Source organism: Perna viridis, chromosome 13 (assembly GCF_037379345.1).
Source record: "Perna viridis isolate PV_CMFRI_1.1 ecotype Kerala chromosome 13, ASM3737934v1, whole genome shotgun sequence".
Classification (NCBI taxonomy): domain Eukaryota; kingdom Metazoa; phylum Mollusca; class Bivalvia; order Mytilida; family Mytilidae; genus Perna; species Perna viridis.
Window position 1 is genome coordinate 12,339,892 of NC_142457.1, and position 17,752 is coordinate 12,357,643.

Consider the following 17,752-nt stretch of genomic DNA (forward strand, 5'->3'; position numbering starts at 1 on the left):
GTGCCGCGGAGGGAACGACAAAAATTTGCTTCGCAAATTTGACAGTTCTAACGTCGTTGGGAATTTTTCAGACCCTTCTGTATATATATATATATATATATATATATGCGAAGAACTACTGTCTGCCCCTATGTTCTATTTTTAGCAACGGCGGCCATGTTTTTCGACAAATCAAAAATTCATACATAGTTCTATGCTGGATACATCAAGGAACATTCATACCAAGTTCGGTTCCAATTTGGCAAGTAGTGGAGAAGATTTTTTAAATAAATAAATTAATTAATGGCAATTGATAAATCCATTGTATTTTATTTGAAAGAATGTGCTTCCAGGGGCGTAGCTGCCTATAGGTTACAGACCACCAATTCAACCAATGAGCATTCGGAACGTACGCAAAAATAGTCCTACGCAAAAATTACCCCTGTTCCTCATAGTGCTGTGAAAAAAGTTCTCATCTTATTTAAAAAATTTAAACAGTTTCTGAAAGGAAAAACATTTCTGTACATTTTATAGGTGCATTTTGCTTCTTGTGATGTGAAGCCTAATCTCCATAATGATTTTTAAATATACCCCTATCTTGTGAAAACACTGGGATTTCCCATGCTATTTATAGACCCTTCACTTCCGGTGACCAGTACTGCACTGCAAGTCTGCTAACCCCACATGCCATTCTGAGGATTGTGAGCTGACATATGTAGAATCATGCTGATATATAGTCATCTGCAGGTTAAAGTTAAGGTAAAGTCCAGAGAAGCCATTGAATATTGTGAAATTAGCATAGAAGCCTATGGGAAGTGGAATTAGTGGTTTTTAGCCTATACGCAAATACGCAGTTGCGTACTTTCGGAAAAAGTAACAAAAATAAAAAAAACACACATTTTAAAGATGAAATAAAGGTTTTATGCAATGACAAATCCTTTTTAATACATAATGATACTCCAATATACACCATAAAGTAATTCGCGATATCAAAACCATCAATTCCGGAAATTTTGTACTTTTCCGTATAAATACGTTTACGTTTTACTCTCTGAAAGTTTGTTTTGCACGAACTCGAAGTTCAAAATGGCTTCTTCATTTTGCGTACAACTAAAACAGGCCTAGCTACGCCCCTGGCTTTGTAGACTATATTTCTGTAAAAAGGGGTACACAAATCGGGCGGGTGTGATTTTACCTATATCTTTTTCTTTTATTTTGTTTTGTGTTGTGTTGTTTTGTTTGTTTTTTTTTATATAAACTAAAATCTAGTAGTACTAATCTACTAAACATCTCGTTTTGATTTCAACAAATAAAAAAATATAAGCAGACCGTTTCACTATTTGGTCCTCACCATCGTTTTAGTTTCAGATGGTTATTAGTCAAACAAATGGAAGTCCCCAAAAAAATTTTTTTTCTCCTTCAAATGCAAATGAACAAATTTCTGAATATATTATAAAAAATGAGAACATTGGTATTGTTTTCATCCAAGACTTATTGATTTGTATTAAATTAATCAAAATTCTGAATTTATTAGTACAATTTGGTCATAAATTTGGTACCTTTATGATTGTATACTGACTCAATCAGTTTTATTTATAGAAAGGGACTTTCCAATTGAAAAGTTGTTGAGTAGTTGGTAGTTCTCCTAATACGGATGACAATGACAAACATCAGCTTTACTTGTACAATGTGTAATTAGGTAAATAACAAAGGTATGATTACTTTGAGCCTGGCTAGTACTTCTTGTCGAATTGATCATAAAATCATGTTATCTAGAGCTCATAATTTAATTTTAGTGAGAGTATAGTCCGAATTTCCTCTGACACTGCAACCCTCCTCTTTTTTATTTGGATATTGGTACCCAACCCGACGTATCAATATCCAAATAAAAAAGAGGAGGGTTGCAGGGTCAAATTCGCGGACTAATGAGAGGACCCAAAACTATACCTCACACCCCAAATAACGTACACCAACCCATTAAATTACAGAGGCTTGTGTACTGTGGGTATTCAAGATTGTCAGACCCTCTCTTTCCTCAATCTGAATCCTTTGGGAGCTCATGCTGGAGATATTTTTGTATAGGAACTAAAATGTGCAACCCATACCCATATCTGTACCATTTTTCCCTGTACCCTAATTATATTTCACTGAAATATTCATTATTAAGGAATGTTCAGGTCTGAAGACATGAAAAAGTCCATTTCAATTCTTCCCTTGTCAAGATCATGATGTGCATTATACATGTATATTTTTCTAATATTTCTTGTTTGATGGGTTTTATGTATTCTAAGGGTCTTAAATATGTAATTGGAAGTTATGGTTTCGTACCAAACTAACAATTGAATATTTTCACTTTCCTGTCAAAAGTTACATTTTTATGAAATTATTTAGAGGTTAAAAACTTCACTTCTAGGCTTTAAGATATTTGATATTGTTTTAAAAAAGAAGAGTCGTAGTTTGAATTCTGTACCATACCTAGTGTCAATTCCTCTACCAGCAGAGAATGAAGATGATCTTATCCAGGATGAAAGAGAATGTCTCAGAGTCATATGCGATTTCAATTTATCAGTTATGATTAGTTTGATAATATTATGATGTCAAATATGCATTAAAATCGTACAGATTACAAAAAAAATACCAGAATTTGATTTTTGGTTTACACATTTTAGACCTTTTGAGAACAGAAAATTGATTCGAAAATGGTTTTAAAAAATATTGATTCCATAGCCTAGCCATCATGCCCTTTTGTAAATGTGTATCAACTTTCTGCAGGAAATACCATTTAATAAAGAAGAAATTGGCAAAATAGTATTAGGGTATGGTGAAAAGTTGGTTTGGGTATTTTAGATCCTACCATTTTTTTGTGTTTCTGGTTGGACATTTCTGTTATAACAGTCTGTGCATGTATATACACTGTTTATTGATCAAAATAGAGTCTGTTGCCTTTGGTATACATGTACCGGGTACATGTGAATATTAGTCAAAGTGAAGTGTTTTTGAACATTTAAATATTAATCGATGCTTGAATCTTAATTGATAGATTACCCCAAGCTTTTCAAACTTCTTGATCATGGTAATTGACAAAGTATTCTCTTTTCTGTAAAAGTGTAGGGAGGTGACCATTCATAGGTGTCTTTGGTTAACAGACATACATTTAAGGAAAAGGGAAATGTTTCAATCTTAGCATGTGGACTTAATAGTTCTGAATTGCTTTTAGTCAAGTTAAATCTTTAATTAATAACCAACTAAATTAAAGTGGGTATCACACCCTAAATGAGAATTTGTTAAACATGTTCGTTGTATTTGTAGATTAACATACTATTGGAATGAAAAATGTAAGAAGAATGCTCTAGAAACTTATGAGGAAGACTTTGATGGTGGAAATATTGTAAGAAATCATATGTGTACATTAATTTTGGGATAGTGAGAGATATAAATAAGCGACAAAATTGGATAGCATGGAGTCAATAGAGCATTACAATCATATTAACCAAACAGACCTTTCTAAGCGATTACTTGAAATAGATAATGAACTTGAGAGTGAAGATATCAAATCATTTAAGTTTCTGTGCCGTGATCACATTTCCCAAAGGACATTAGAGCGGGTGGAAGAAGGAATTCAGATTTTTACTGAGTTAGAAAAAGTTGGTAAAATCAACATTTCACAAGGAGAGATGGATTATTTGTTAGAGTGCTTTTATCGATGTCACAGACTGGACCTAATACACAAACTAGGGTTTAATAAGGACCAGGTTAAACAGAAGGTACAGAATGGGAGGTCTAACTTTCTTCCTTTTAGGTAAATATTAGGCCAACCTTAGTAATTTATCTGTTTCCTTTCTCCAAGTCTACCATGATGGTTTTGGTTACAGGAATATCAGTTGTAGGTAGAAATGTATGATATAGATTTTTTATCTTACTACAACTATGCTGCAAAATCAAAAAAAAAAATCAGCACATGAGTTCAGTTAGCATTGTTAGATGAAAAGTTATAAAAAATGCTTTAAAGAGGTAGACCTAGGGTAAGGGACATAACTCTTGAAATCAATGATATGTTTGTATCATATTCAATTTCACCAAGGCCTATCAAGCTTTCATTTGAAACAAAATGAAATCAATCCAAGTTAGTTTTATTCTTATGATGTAAAATGCTTTACACAAATGTTTCAATGATTTGTAAGAGTTATGCCCCTTAGCCTAGGTCTACCTCCTTACATGGCTTTATTGTGTGTACATGTAGGTGTTGGGGGAGAAACATACAGTACATACAGTGTTCATCCCATGGTAGCACTTCATTTGAATGATTTTTTTTTTATTCAAGAAGATTAATAATCAACAATGTACTGTTATGCTATATCTATTGTTGTATAAAATATGTGAGGTAAGCTGTAGCCAGAGTTTTTATTAGGTTTTCTCACATGATGTAACTGTTTCCACAGAGGCATAGCACACAGATTTGTATTGGTGTGACAAACCAGTGCCAGTAAAGCCTTTGTAAAGTAATAGTGTAAATTTGAGGTTCATATATACATGTACATGTATGACATGCCATCTGCCCTTAGCCTTACTATCAGCAGTTGCTACAATGAATGTGCTTATATCATGTGACAATGTTTCATATCTTGCCTCTTTATCAAATAAAAGAGATCTACATGTATAAGTATAGTACAATATGTTTGTTCATGTACAGGTATTCTGACATCTTGTGGCATACATGTACTTGTAGATGTACTTTGTTGAATATTTTAACATTTTTCAATTAAAGACCTTTCTTTTCACAGAATTCTACTGTTTGAAATCGCAGAGGAAATGGAGTCAACAGATTTGAAAACAGCATTGTTTACCCTCTCATCTGTGATACCGAGGTCCAAGCATGAAAGAATTACCTCCCTTTATGATGTTTTCATATTCCTGGAGAGAACTGGAGAACTGTCTCCTGTTAGAATAGATGTACTGATGACCTTACTGAAAATGTTGGATAGGTCTGACTTAATAACGAAAGTCAGAAACTTTCAAATAAACCAACCAGGTACATGTATGTCATTTGCATTCATACAATGAAACCTGTCTAAACTGAACCTATATGTATTTTGGTACATGTATGAAGGAGACAAACATAGAAAGGACTTCCAAAGATGTCTGCAGTGTCCTCCCCAGACCATTATTATGCTGTACTTCACAGCGCTATGATTTCTTAGCACTGCACTATCAGTAATTAATTTTAGTAAATATGCACTATGTGCTATAATTTTTTAAGAAGGCCAAAAGAGCTGTGCTATGCTAGTAAGCACTGTGCAATTTAAAAACAATGGGGAGAACATTGGTCTGGTTTCTACAGGATTCTGGTTTATTCAGGGTTAGGTTTCACATTTTATATCAAACTTGAAATGTACAACTATTTCATAGGAAGATCCAGAGGGAGAGGCCCCCTTTATGCTCCAGGGGAAACCCCTTAATATTCCAGAGGTTTGGTTTATTATGTAGCAAATATTTAAAACACAGGAGTACTTGCTGGTAGGCCCTACTTAGGTTAGTCAGGGGGTCCCCATTTTCGTTTTTCTTTCTGAATCTGTGACTGTATTTTATGGACCTGTATCCACCGATGTTACAGAAGTCTCGGCAGACATGATTCAGGTTCTAACAAGGAGATGAATGACTTGCATTAGTATCAAGATTTCATTGGAGGTTTTAAAAGTAAGAATAATGGTAAAAGATTTTGGAAAATAAATATGTTAAAATCTTTTAAATTAAGTATTGATATACTTAGCCAAATACATGTACTTGCATCCAAGTATAAAAATGTCGAAGATATCATAATTTTGTACTGGTATTTGTTAAATTAATTTTTGTAGGTACAAACTATAGCACACCAACCGGTTACAATACAGAACCAGGCTATGGGCCTGTTGATGTAGGGGATCCAGTTAGACAGACTGGTATATCAATTGCATTGGAACCAGTAGATGAAGGTGAAGGTTATACACATTCACATTTACCAATAGAACCAAGGGTACCAGATCCAAGAGCACATTCAGTTCAGTTCATAGGAAACCAGTTGCCAATTACATTGCCCAGTCAGTACCTGAATTCTGCTGCAGTAGTGGCACCCAGTCAACAAAGGGTAGTTGACCTCAGAGGTCATGGTCACATTAACAGTTGTGGACAAAATAGTCAAGTGAGTGAAAGAGTGAGACAGCAACTGAAGGAACAAGACAGAATGTCTGATCGGGTGATGGCCAGTCGACAAATAGGAGATGAGTTAATGTCTCTTCATGCACAACAGGAGCACCCATCTATTGAATCCGCTGGTCCCCAAACACCAGTAACAGAACCTCCTACCCAGTACCCAACCGGTCCATCAGCTTTCCAAAGAACAGGATTTGTTATTGGGGCTCCAGTTAATCACCTGGTTCCCAGAAATGATGTTGTAGATGAGGAGCAGTCTCCTGCCTATAGTGGGTTAACAGCAGGAACTGAATCCCCTGGTAACAGTGGTATAACAATATCTCTATCTGGTAGAAGTTCATCCAATACAAGTTCAGAAGGTAACTAACTACATGTAATTCATTATGCCTAATATAGACATTGTTGTTGAAATTTTAATAGTGAAGAAATATAGTTATCACAATATCACGAAATACAAATGTACTGTGTAACTTAAATTATTTTTCTATGTAACATATTGACCAAGCAAGTCTCTAATGAGTATACCAGTACATGTAATTGTTTTTTCAGAGTAAGTATATTGCAATTTTGCAGTATGGCATTATGGGACATTTTACCCTGATAAAATGGGATGGCATATTGTGTGCTTTTAGGCAGCTTTTTATTAAGTAGCACTTCACATAAGAATCATGCAAAATGTGATTCATGGTTGGAAAGCCTACGTATTTTAATTTTTCATATTTTGTTTAAAATGTCATAGTAAACAGAAAGTAATATGTCGCTTTTCATATAACCCTTGTTCATAGGAGATAAAAATTATATAAACTGTACTGTAGAATTCAAAATTAAGGGCAATAACTCTGTAAATGACACTAAAATACAATAGAATCTGTTGGATTTTCCATGTGGATTATCTCCTAAGAGCAGACAGATTGGAATGAATAATTATACGTTCCATCATATTGACCTATAAAGCAATAAAAAAAATAAATAAAAATGTGAAGCCTTTTTTATGTGTATCACATTTTACAGGATTTGCATGATTCTTACAAAGAGTGGTACTTAAGTTTTTGAAATTTTATTTTCAGATGTTCTGTTATCCTTATCTGAATCTATACTGCTGCCCTTATCTGAGATTGTGGCAGAACATGATAATTATAATGACCTTGCTCTCCAGCTTGATATCAACTCTGACACCATTTCTCAAATTATAACCTCGAGTCCAACCAAGCAGTTAAGAACTCATGGTTACATGAAACACTGGTATATAGAAGAGAAAAATAGAACTGGAACCAGTCCAACTGCTGAGGTTCTGCTGGATGCATTCAGGAAATGTGGTTTCGAAGATGCTATACAAAGATTTGTAAGACTGAGTCAACAGCCTGAATCTTCATTAGGTAATTTTCATACATTTTACAGGGAGCTTGATTATTACGCCACTGGTTTAAAGCAGTGTTGAATGCAGTGACCTGATACCTTTAGTGGGTAATTTTTCATGGGGTGTTAATTTTGACATATTTTAGCTGTCTTTTTAAAAAGCCAAAATAATACTGTGATATATTTACCCCAAGCTAATGTACTTAGTGCACCACTAAACATCTGCCGAATTAGAATCAGCAACATTTTTTACATACAATTGCCAAAAGGACCAGTCATATGGTAGCCTGTCCTTTCTATTGCCAAAACGACCAGTCATATGGTAGCCTGTCCTTTCTATTGCCAAAAGGACCAGTCATATGGTAGCCTGTCCTTTCTATTGCCTATCATACTTTTGTATCCACAGCTCTAAATCATTTAATGGACCTTTATGAAACTATTAGAAAATTCCATTATGCGTCTGCTATTTTGTGTTTTGATCCAAATAAATATGAGGCTTTCTTTAGCTTGACATAGACTTTGCCAATGACTCCCATGATGGAACCATCTGGAAAACGTTTATACAATGCTTTTGTGCATGTTTTATATAAAAGTCTGATTTGAATTAGTTAATAAAAAACTTTTAAGACTGAAGGGAAAATGTAGAAAATATAGGAGTACATACATGTTATTTGGAAAGAGCTGGTATCCTTTTGTTCACAGTAATTCTAATTACCCTCTGTTTTGTCAAGGAAATTAAGTAGCACTCCAGTTAAGAATCATGCAAAATGTGATTTATAGGTGGAAAGCCCTAATACTTTTATTTTTGATATTTTGTTTGAATTGCCAATGTAAACAGAAATTAACATTTGGTTTTTCATACAACCGGTGTTCTTAGGAGATAAAAATTAAATAGAATGCACTGTAGATTTCAAAATTAAGGGATATAACTCTGTAATTGACACTCAAATACAATAGAAACTGTTGGATTTTCAATGTTGATTATCCCTTTAGAGTAGGCAGAGTGGAATGAATAATTACACATTTCATTATACATACCCTTAAAATAATTTAATTACAAAAATAAAAATATGTAGTCTTTTTTGGAGTGTGGCACATTTTTCAGAATATGTTCTTGTCCTGAAATCCATGAAATATCTGCCATAGGATGTTAAACCATAATCAGTCAATAAATAAAACTTTCAATGATTTTTTTAATTCCCTTGTTTCTTCTAATGATGTTTTTTTTTTCTTAAAGTCAATAGCTTCCATTACTTAACACATACAAATATCAACAAACCTTATGTTTACATTTTCAAAATACTATCATATGATTTTACTGAACAAACTTCATTGACCATCTTATGTGCAAAAATAAGATCAGGTATGATATTAACCATAATGGAATATTGGTTAAAAATGTTTTTGAATCTTTTGCAGTATCTGAGAATATACAGGTTAAGTCAGAAGGTAATGATTTCCATGAAAACTATTCTGTATCTTCAGGTAAGTGTCATAATCCAAACAAAGTTGTGAGTTTTAACTTTTAGTCCTATCTTCCACCTAGGCCTATCCTGTCAAATAATTATGATGCTTGGGCTTAAGAAATTTACTCAAAACAAGAAGTTACATGCCAGTTATCTTCAAAGAAAAATCTTTGAATAGAATATAAATGAGGAGTGGGTGGGTTATTATATTACACTCTGGGAGTGGGAGGGTTGTTATATTCCACTCAGAGAATGGGTGGGTATTGTATTCCACTCAGGGAGTGGGTGGGTTATTATATTCCACTCAGGGAGTGGTAGGGTTTTTATATTCCACTCGGGGAGTGTACTTGTATATTGGAATCACCTTTGTCTGTCATTTTGTCCATGCATCAGTCTGATTGATTGTTTGGGTTTAACATGCGAGCAGCAACATTTTAGCTATATTCAGGCGATTAACATGAAATGGAATGATAAAATGAACATGAAATTATGATGATGATTTAATGAGAAATAGGGATGGGACACAAGGATAATAGGGTCGAAAATTTTGATTACCACAAGAAAAAGGGAGGGATGGGTAGGGTGGGCAATTTAGCATCCTGTGGCGGAGTGCAAAGGTTCCTACTCCTATCGAATACCATAGCAGGGTTCTTTAACGTGTGAGGAATGTGGCGTCTTTCCCAACAAGGTGCATCACTATGGTTTTCCATATTATAGCCTGACAACCCTAGCATGTAACACGCCAGGGGTACCCAATTCCACCACCTGGGGCACACAACCCAGTTGCTCTGTGGGCAGAGCACCTAGCCCTGGCTAGGTTTCTGAGCACTATTTAGTCGCCTCTTACAACAAGCTTAGCGCTGCTACAGGTCTATTCTTTTGACACCTGGACCTTCACGGGGCTGCATCAGTCTGTCCAAATTTTGTAACAATTATCTTGGCTCAGTGTGGATTGATTGATTTCAAATTTAATGTGTAGCTTTATATAAATATATATTTATATATATAGGGCATAAATTGTAAGTAATTTTGGGTGCTGTAGGATATCAACTTCCGGTTTCATGGGACTTTGCCACTTTTTACTATATATGGAGTGATACAGAAAATTTTTGTCACAAATATCTTGCCAATGAATGGATTGATTTCAAATTTGATGTGGCTTCATATTAACCAGACATATGATGTTAGTTGATTTTTCCTTAGAAATCAACTTCCTGTATATGATTGGGGTATGCCTAGCACAACAAAGCCTCTGCAACTTCATGTTAGTGATAAAATTAAAACTTGATTTTAAAAGTGTTCAGTGTGTGGGATAGTAAATCTCAGTGGATTTTAATCATATTATTATTATGAAGTTAATTTGGGGTTTAATATATACACACATAGGATAAATAGGAAAAATAGCAATATTTTTTTCATGGAATAAATTGCATTTGTAAATGATCACCAAACAATGGTGGTATGTAATGGTATCATACTGTCTATGTCAGCTTTATCATCTGGCATCAGAACATAATTTGATTTCCAGACTGTGACTAGAGTATAAGTTTATGGATCCTTCTGAAAGGGAAATCAAGGGAACCAATATATGAATAGTAATTTAAACAATGATATCTAAGAATAACAACTAGACAGGGAAAATAGACACACACAAGAAAGTAAATGTATTAAACCCAAACAACATGTACAAAGAAATAAACGACCCGGACTCCACTTAAAACCTGGAGCATAGATTATACCATAAGGTTCCATACCACAAAAAAAAATGGGATTGAATTTCGGGATTGTCACCCGTTATGAAATTGATGGCCAAAAGGGGTCTTTGATTTTGTGTCAAATATTTTATTGGGATAAAAATTCAGAGCTGTATCAAGTTTGAATGGTGTGTCCATACTTTCTCCAACTGTTTAGATTTTGATATCTAAGTTGTATCAAGCTGGATTTCTGTTAAGCATCTTAATTTACAATTTAAATTTATCAAATATCATTGCTTGGGCCAGGCCTTGCTTTCCTCATACTGACAATGATTAAGTCTATTTCAAAACTAAAATGACATTTATTCCATATAATATATTTTCAGTGATACAAAAGTTTTTTTTTAACCTTGTTTCACTCACTTCCAGATTCTAACAGAGACTGGTACATTTGTCAAGAAATGTCTTTGTGCCTTTTTTCAGGAGAGGCCACAGTTGGTGGCAGAGAGGACATGGACTTACAAGGGCCTACTGCATTAACATTTTCTAGTTCTGGTGCTCAAGTTGGACCAAGTAAGTAGTACTTAGTGGCACAAAAAGAACCACTTTTGAAGGGGTATAACAGTAGCCTTAGTCCTTACTTTTTTTCATGGCCCTTCCAGTATTTTAAAAAGGCTCAGAAAAACCTTTCAGAATGACTACACAGATTTTGTTGAATGTAAAAAATACCCATGAAATTTTCTTAAAGGCCCATTTTTAACTTGATCCAAAGGAAGTGTTCATTATGTTTTATGTATAGGGAGTTCTCTGCCATTTTTATACCACTATAAATTTTTGCTGTCTTATATTGGTATGGCGCTGTAGGTAAAACATTTTAAATGCATTTTGTCGGGTGTACATGTACCTGGTACATTTTATCAGTAATAAAAAGCACCATTGCTGCAAGTTCTGAACTTGTATGGTGTACAGTAAGGTTTTGTTTGTTCTCTGTTCATTGCCTTACAAGTAAGAAAACTTTGGTCTATTGAATAATTTGATATGTTTTTTTTTATATATTTTATTATTTCCATTTATTAAATTAGTATATTGTAAGTGAAAAAGTTATTTTAAAAAAAGAAAATAAAATAGTTAAGTTTATCAGTCGGGAGAAAAGTTGGACAACCTAATCATTATGGGGCTTGACAATACCATTTACCAATTCATTTGAGCAAATTAAGATGTCAACCCAGTTTTGCAGGTACTTTCACAACTAACTCTCCCATAGATGATCTGTATTATAAAGAGATTTACTGTTTTTAATGCAGTTTATTTCCACTGTTGGTCCTTGATCATGAAATAAGAAAAAATAATTTCTCATGAGAATATCAGTGATGGTGTATAGTATTGCAAATTTGAGCCTGATTGGACATGAATCAATATTTAGATGATGGAAGTTTACAAAGTTGATAAAAAATTATTCAAGATTAATTTCTCTCATTCTAGGAGGTTTTGTATGGTTTTTACCACATAAATTTGTGTTTTTGATTTGCAGGTTTGGGTCCATTGCATAATCAAAGTGTTCGTCAGTCAAGAAGGCAGGATGAAGATGTGATCAGACAAATGGAGGTCGTTGCCATTGACGATTCTGGAATGCCTTTCTACAAAATGGATGCCAGGCCTCGTGGTCTTGCTATCATAATCAACAACCAAAATTTCTATAAAGTTCGAGGTGACACGTCAAGTAAAGAAATGCCATCACGTACTGGTACAGAAAGAGATGCAGGTAAAATTATAAGTTACTTACATTCATATTCGTAGCTATAGAGATTTTTTACAACTGGTCTGAGTATATAAAAAAAAATATTGCAAAACGAGATTTTCCTCAAATGCTAGAGTTTGTTCTCATATCTTCAATTTCAAATGATTTGATTGGTTAAAATTTTAGTTCAGGAAGGATTTGTGGAAATTCTTAATTTGAGATTCTTTATGAAACCATGCCCTGAAGTACCAAAGTATGTCCTGAGGTGTACATTGTACATTTTACAAAGGTGTAAGGGATATAAACATATGTAACAAATTTATCTGCATTGTTTAGTCCAATAATGTCTATTTTACACTCTTAGGGCCAAAATGAAGGGTCATAAAAGTATTTTTTTCTTTTGCCAATTTGACAAAATCATTCAAGTTGTTTACATTCAAGTGTATGGATCTAAGAACCTTACTGGTACATGTACTGAAATTACTCATAAGAGTTTATAAAAGTGGTTTCTTTGGAATTTTACAAATTTTGATTCTGGCATCTTATTTTGCTGTTAATGCCCTCATAAATACATGAGGTTGAAAAAGTAAATATGCATCTGCAGTACATGTTCCAAGAATAAATATACATATAATTTGCGGACAAAATCAAAATAATTGCATCTACTGCAGGAGCAGTTTTAAGTAAAGGACATGAACGTTTCTCATGTTGCTTAAAAATTGTTTAAAGTGCATCTTTTCTAAATGTTTTATTTTTGTCATTGATCAGATTTCCCTTTGGTATGGAAATGGTATTAAACACTTTATAATTCAGAATTGTACTGCTTCAAAACTATTTTAATATATATTTAAGTACAAGTCCACATAAAATTTAGACAATACCAATGGTAAAGTGATTCATTATGAAGAAAAACCCACCAAACAAATGGTGCTTTTTCAGTCTACATATGCTGTACTTTCACAAAACAACAATATTTTCTGCATTCAGATCTGCACTTTTAAGGAAATCATCTCCCACTGAAATCAACCAAATGAAGCCAAATCAAGAATAATAACTCTTCCAAAGTGCAAATTTCATGTACAATCTATATGATTTTTATCTCAAAAGTGCAACAACCTAATGAAAAACTAAGACTGGTTATGTGATCAGTAACTGTCTCTGAACAAGAAATAAAACTGAATTTGGTGGGTTTTTAACATGCATGAATCACCTTCTGTCTGATTTTTGCAAAGGCTTACACTTAATTGAAAACCTGCAAAATAAGAAAATATTATTTCAGAGAAACTTGACTACATATGGAGAAAGTTAGATTTTGAAGTTCATCGATTTGATGATGTTGATTCTACAAAAATGAACCAGATTATGGTAGAAATAGCTTTCAAGGATCACACGGCTTATGACTGTTTGGTGTGTTGTGTGTTGACACATGGTGTTTTAGGTCATGTTTATGGTTCTGATGGACGTATTGTCAGAATTCAACAGCTTACAAGGTGTTTCTCAAGCTCTCGATGTCCATCTTTGGCAGGCAAACCAAAATTATTTTTCATACAGGCTTGTCAGGGACGTGATAAGCAGGAAGGTAATTATAGAATTTATCAGTCATACACAGGCAAATGTGCCACACATGAGAATCATGTAGTTTGTACCACATGATTATCATATAAATTGATCACCATATGAAAATCATATGATTCGCTTTACATATAACTTATGTGTTAATAATTTTCATGTTTCTTATTAAGGTATGTATTGAAAATAAAGAGTTATTTCATTTTAAATTTCAGGTCACCATATTGAAACTGATGCTGGAGGATACTACCCTTCTACAGATGTTCCACCTAATGTAGAACCTGATAGACCACGGGAGTTAATTCCTGATGAAGCTGATTTCCTGTTGGGTTATGCTACTGTTCCCGGCTATGTATCCTATAGAAGTAGATCACAAGGAAGCTGGTATATCAACAAGCTGGCTCAGAATCTTGACAAATATGCCTATCAGTAAGTAAAACCAAGAAAGGCTTTTTAAGATTTAGTTATTTTATGAGGTAAGTGGTTTTGTTGGTCTGCTTTATAAACATCTTGAACAAGTTGTTGTTTACAACAGACAATAAAGTGTTTGGTATATTGCAGTCCTGTTTACATGTATGTTGTCGCTGTATTCTTTTTGCTGGTTGGTAGTGAAAATACTGTTAAAATTGAAATTCAGTGAAAAAAATGTTTTGCTAAACGTCCAATCTGAAAAATTATTTACCTAACAAGATTTGATTCAGCAGAATTTGAGACATAAATCTATTCAAGGATTTAAACATCAAGATTAATACAGAATGGTTGGTAAGATGTGTCAAAAAGGAAAGTAAATGTTCGTGAATTGGTTGCCAAGCAACATTTACAAAACTTCAAAAATATGGCTTTTCTTTGACTGATCATCAGAAGGAGGAACATGTACGGTCACTCTCTGTGTAAAATGGTGATCATCAGCCTGCTCTATTAAATTGAAAATAAAATATGAAATGATTCTTTCCCTATATTTTGTTGCTAGACACCTATTTGTTATTAGGAAAGACAAGTACAGTAAAAGGGAAGTAACTCTGCTTTATTGCAAGAGTGAAGAAGGAATGGTGATGATTATCTTGCTTATTCCATATTTATATATTGTTCTTCAAAGTAAATAATAAAAAACTTTGTATCTATTCATCTTCATATCATTCTCAAATTATTGTCTATCCTTTTAACCTTATTTTCACAAATAAAGATTTTCAACTCCTAATTGCATCCCTGCTTGAAAACTACACAATTTTTTAGTATTGCACAACATCAAATCTTGCCTATTTGGTACTTGACGTTACTACTCCAAATCCAATCCACTGGAATTGTGATGACCGATTATATATCATGCTGGTAATTTTGATAGTATTGTCATTCTTTATTATGTTCTGACTTCTGTGCTAGCTTTAAGTAACTGCAACTGTTCTATGTGTGGATATCTCATTTTGTCTACCGATATATGATTTATGTTGAGGCATTCCATGGAGAGATATGGATGTATTATTGAATGAATTTTATGGTGTGTTTGTTTGTTGTTTCAGTTCATTTTTTACCTTAAATTAAAGAGGTGTGGTTAAGGCCTTATAAAATTGGTTTAACCCTACCACAGATTTCATGTGCCTGTCCAGTCAGAAGATGTGGGTCATTTATGTGTCGTTGTGTCATTGTATTACTTTTAGTTTAAATTTAATTAAAGGTGCATTTACACTTGTGGAAGACCTTTTGGTGATCAATGACAGTATTTACTATTTTAGATGTAGGTTAAAAAACTGGTGCATTTGTTACGTTTCACCATAACCATCTTTTTTCTATCATAAACCTGAAAATTTGTTTGCTGGAGCTGTCTAACATCTAACATTACAAACATCACTTTGAGGAGCATGACCCCAAATCCCCTGTGCAAGCTCATGCTTCACAGTGCTCAGTGGTGGTTGTACTCACAAAAACAAATCATGCTTCACAGTGCTCAGTGGTGGTTGTACTCACAAAAACAAATCATTACAAAACACAATCATATGTAACTTATCTAACATATGGAAAACTCAACTCAACGAAAGATGTTTTAGTTACTCTGGTCCAACTCTGTGTAACAACCTTCCAACAACAGTAAGAAATTACAAAAACTGCCAAATTTAAAAAAAAAAACAGATTGAGATGCTATTTACTTAGCAAAACAGAGTTGATGTATTTGTTCGATTGTATGTTAGAGCGTATTTTAAAAAAAAATCTATTATTTAATTTTTGTATTTGTTTTGAGGGCCTGAGGGAAGATTAGTGTATTTCGCAAACAGTGTTACCCTCTTGAAAGAAAGCATTATTATTATTATTATTATTGTTATTAATGTAAATGTGTACTACTTGGTTTTATTTACAGACATGATTGACTGAATATTTTGTTTATTTACAGACATGATTTACTGAGTATTTTGTTTATTTACAGACATGATTTACTGAGTATTTTGATCAAGGTGAATGAAGAAGTAGGGCGAGCCACAGCTAATATTGACAACGGCACATACAAGCAGATCCCAGCTCCAATGTTTACGCTGAGGAAGAGAATCATTTTCAGATGAAAAATGCCATAGATACTAAATTGAATGAACTCACAATGATGAATTATGGACTGTAATGAACTGTGATGTCCAAACTTCCTTCTGAAAGTGAGAGGCCTTAAGTATAAAATTGTAAACTCTTAGATACTTAAGAGTACTGTGTTTGGTTTGGACACATAACTGTGTTTTGTATGAAGTTAATTAAGATTTCAAAACGTTTTGGTTTATACAGTTTCTAGTTATTTCTAAAAATGGTTTGGTTTAGTTTCACCTACAGGAATAATGCTGTAAGCTTGTTTTTTTTTAATAAAAGAATTATAAATTAAAATTATGTATTTATGGTAAAGGTGTAATTTTTGCAGTTTACTTATTTTCACTTTTTTCACATTGTACAGAAAACCGTGAAAGGTATTCTAATATGACATGTAACAGATACTTTATCAGCTAACTTTAGGTTAAGGTTAAGTACAGTTTACAATGACTAATACATAAACAAGCAGTGTCAAATATGGTGATGCTATATATATCATTTTCATATCTCTGTATTAATTATACACCCAGGCAATGAGTGGGTGGTATATATCACCTTGTCTGTTCATCCATCCATCCATTTTTCATTTCAACCCTCTGTCATTCTGCCCGTCTGTCCAAATTTCGCCACAATTATCTTGGCTCCTAATGAATGGATTGATATTAAATTTGGTGGTACATGTATATAGATGGGGCATACGTTGTAAGGTGCTGTAGGTTTGTGGGACTGATCCATTTTTCACTGTATAGAATGATAGAGAAAATATTTGTCACATAAATCTCAGTGACCTCTTTGGGAAAGCAGAATTTTGGTTACATAAGACAGGTTGATTTTACGTAGAATGCACTACATAGGTATATTTAAAGGTAGCAGTCTTTGTAAGAATCATGCAAAATCTGAAAAATGTGGTACACCCCAAAAAAGGCTACATATTTTTATTTTTGTAATTAAGTTGTTTTATGGGTCTATATTGTGATATGTGTAATTATTCATTCAAATCTGCCTGCTCTTAGGAGATAATCGACATTGAAATTCCAATAGATTCTATTGTATTTGGGTGTCATTTACAGAGTTATCTCCCTTACTTTTGAAATCTGCAGTGCATTCTATACAATTTTTATCTCCTATGAGCACGGGTTATATGAAAAACCAAATGTTAATTTCTGTTTACTAAAGCATTTTAAATAAGATATCAAAAATAAAAA

The 17,752-nt window shown here is 33.5% G+C and overlaps 1 protein-coding gene across 2 annotated transcripts; it reads left to right on the forward strand.

The window, feature by feature from the left end:
• The first annotated feature begins 1,570 nt into the window (after positions 1-1,570).
• LOC148599616 (uncharacterized) lies at positions 1,571-16,844 on the forward strand. 2 transcript variants are annotated; one of them, XM_088557489.1, is made up of 11 exons: positions 1,571-1,678; positions 3,289-3,778; positions 4,761-5,008; positions 5,832-6,524; positions 7,233-7,541; positions 8,941-9,006; positions 11,165-11,254; positions 12,213-12,443; positions 13,699-13,998; positions 14,204-14,417; positions 16,405-16,844. In XM_088557489.1, exons 2-11 carry the CDS (start codon positions 3,438-3,440, stop codon positions 16,535-16,537), a joined length of 2,625 nt encoding a protein of 874 aa, XP_088413615.1. In that variant the 5' UTR covers positions 1,571-1,678; positions 3,289-3,437; the 3' UTR covers positions 16,538-16,844. The 2 variants fall into 2 exon arrangements, with proteins under 2 accessions (XP_088413615.1, XP_088413614.1); XM_088557488.1 differs by having other exon boundaries at positions 1,579-1,691.
• Positions 16,845-17,752: the final 908 nt, after the last annotated feature.

What these genes read in the sequence shown, in the direction of transcription:
- LOC148599616 (XM_088557489.1), top strand. Translation starts at nt 3,438, where the DNA reads ATGGAGTCAATAGAGCATTACAATCATATTAACCAAACAGACCTTTCT. An exon ending in CTTTCAAATAAACCAACCAG is followed by an intron (nt 5,009 to 5,831) that starts GTACATGTATGT and finishes TAATTTTTGTAG; the next exon opens with GTACAAACTATAGCACACCA. An exon ending in TGGTACAGAAAGAGATGCAG is followed by an intron (nt 12,444 to 13,698) that starts GTAAAATTATAA and finishes ATATTATTTCAG; the next exon opens with AGAAACTTGACTACATATGG.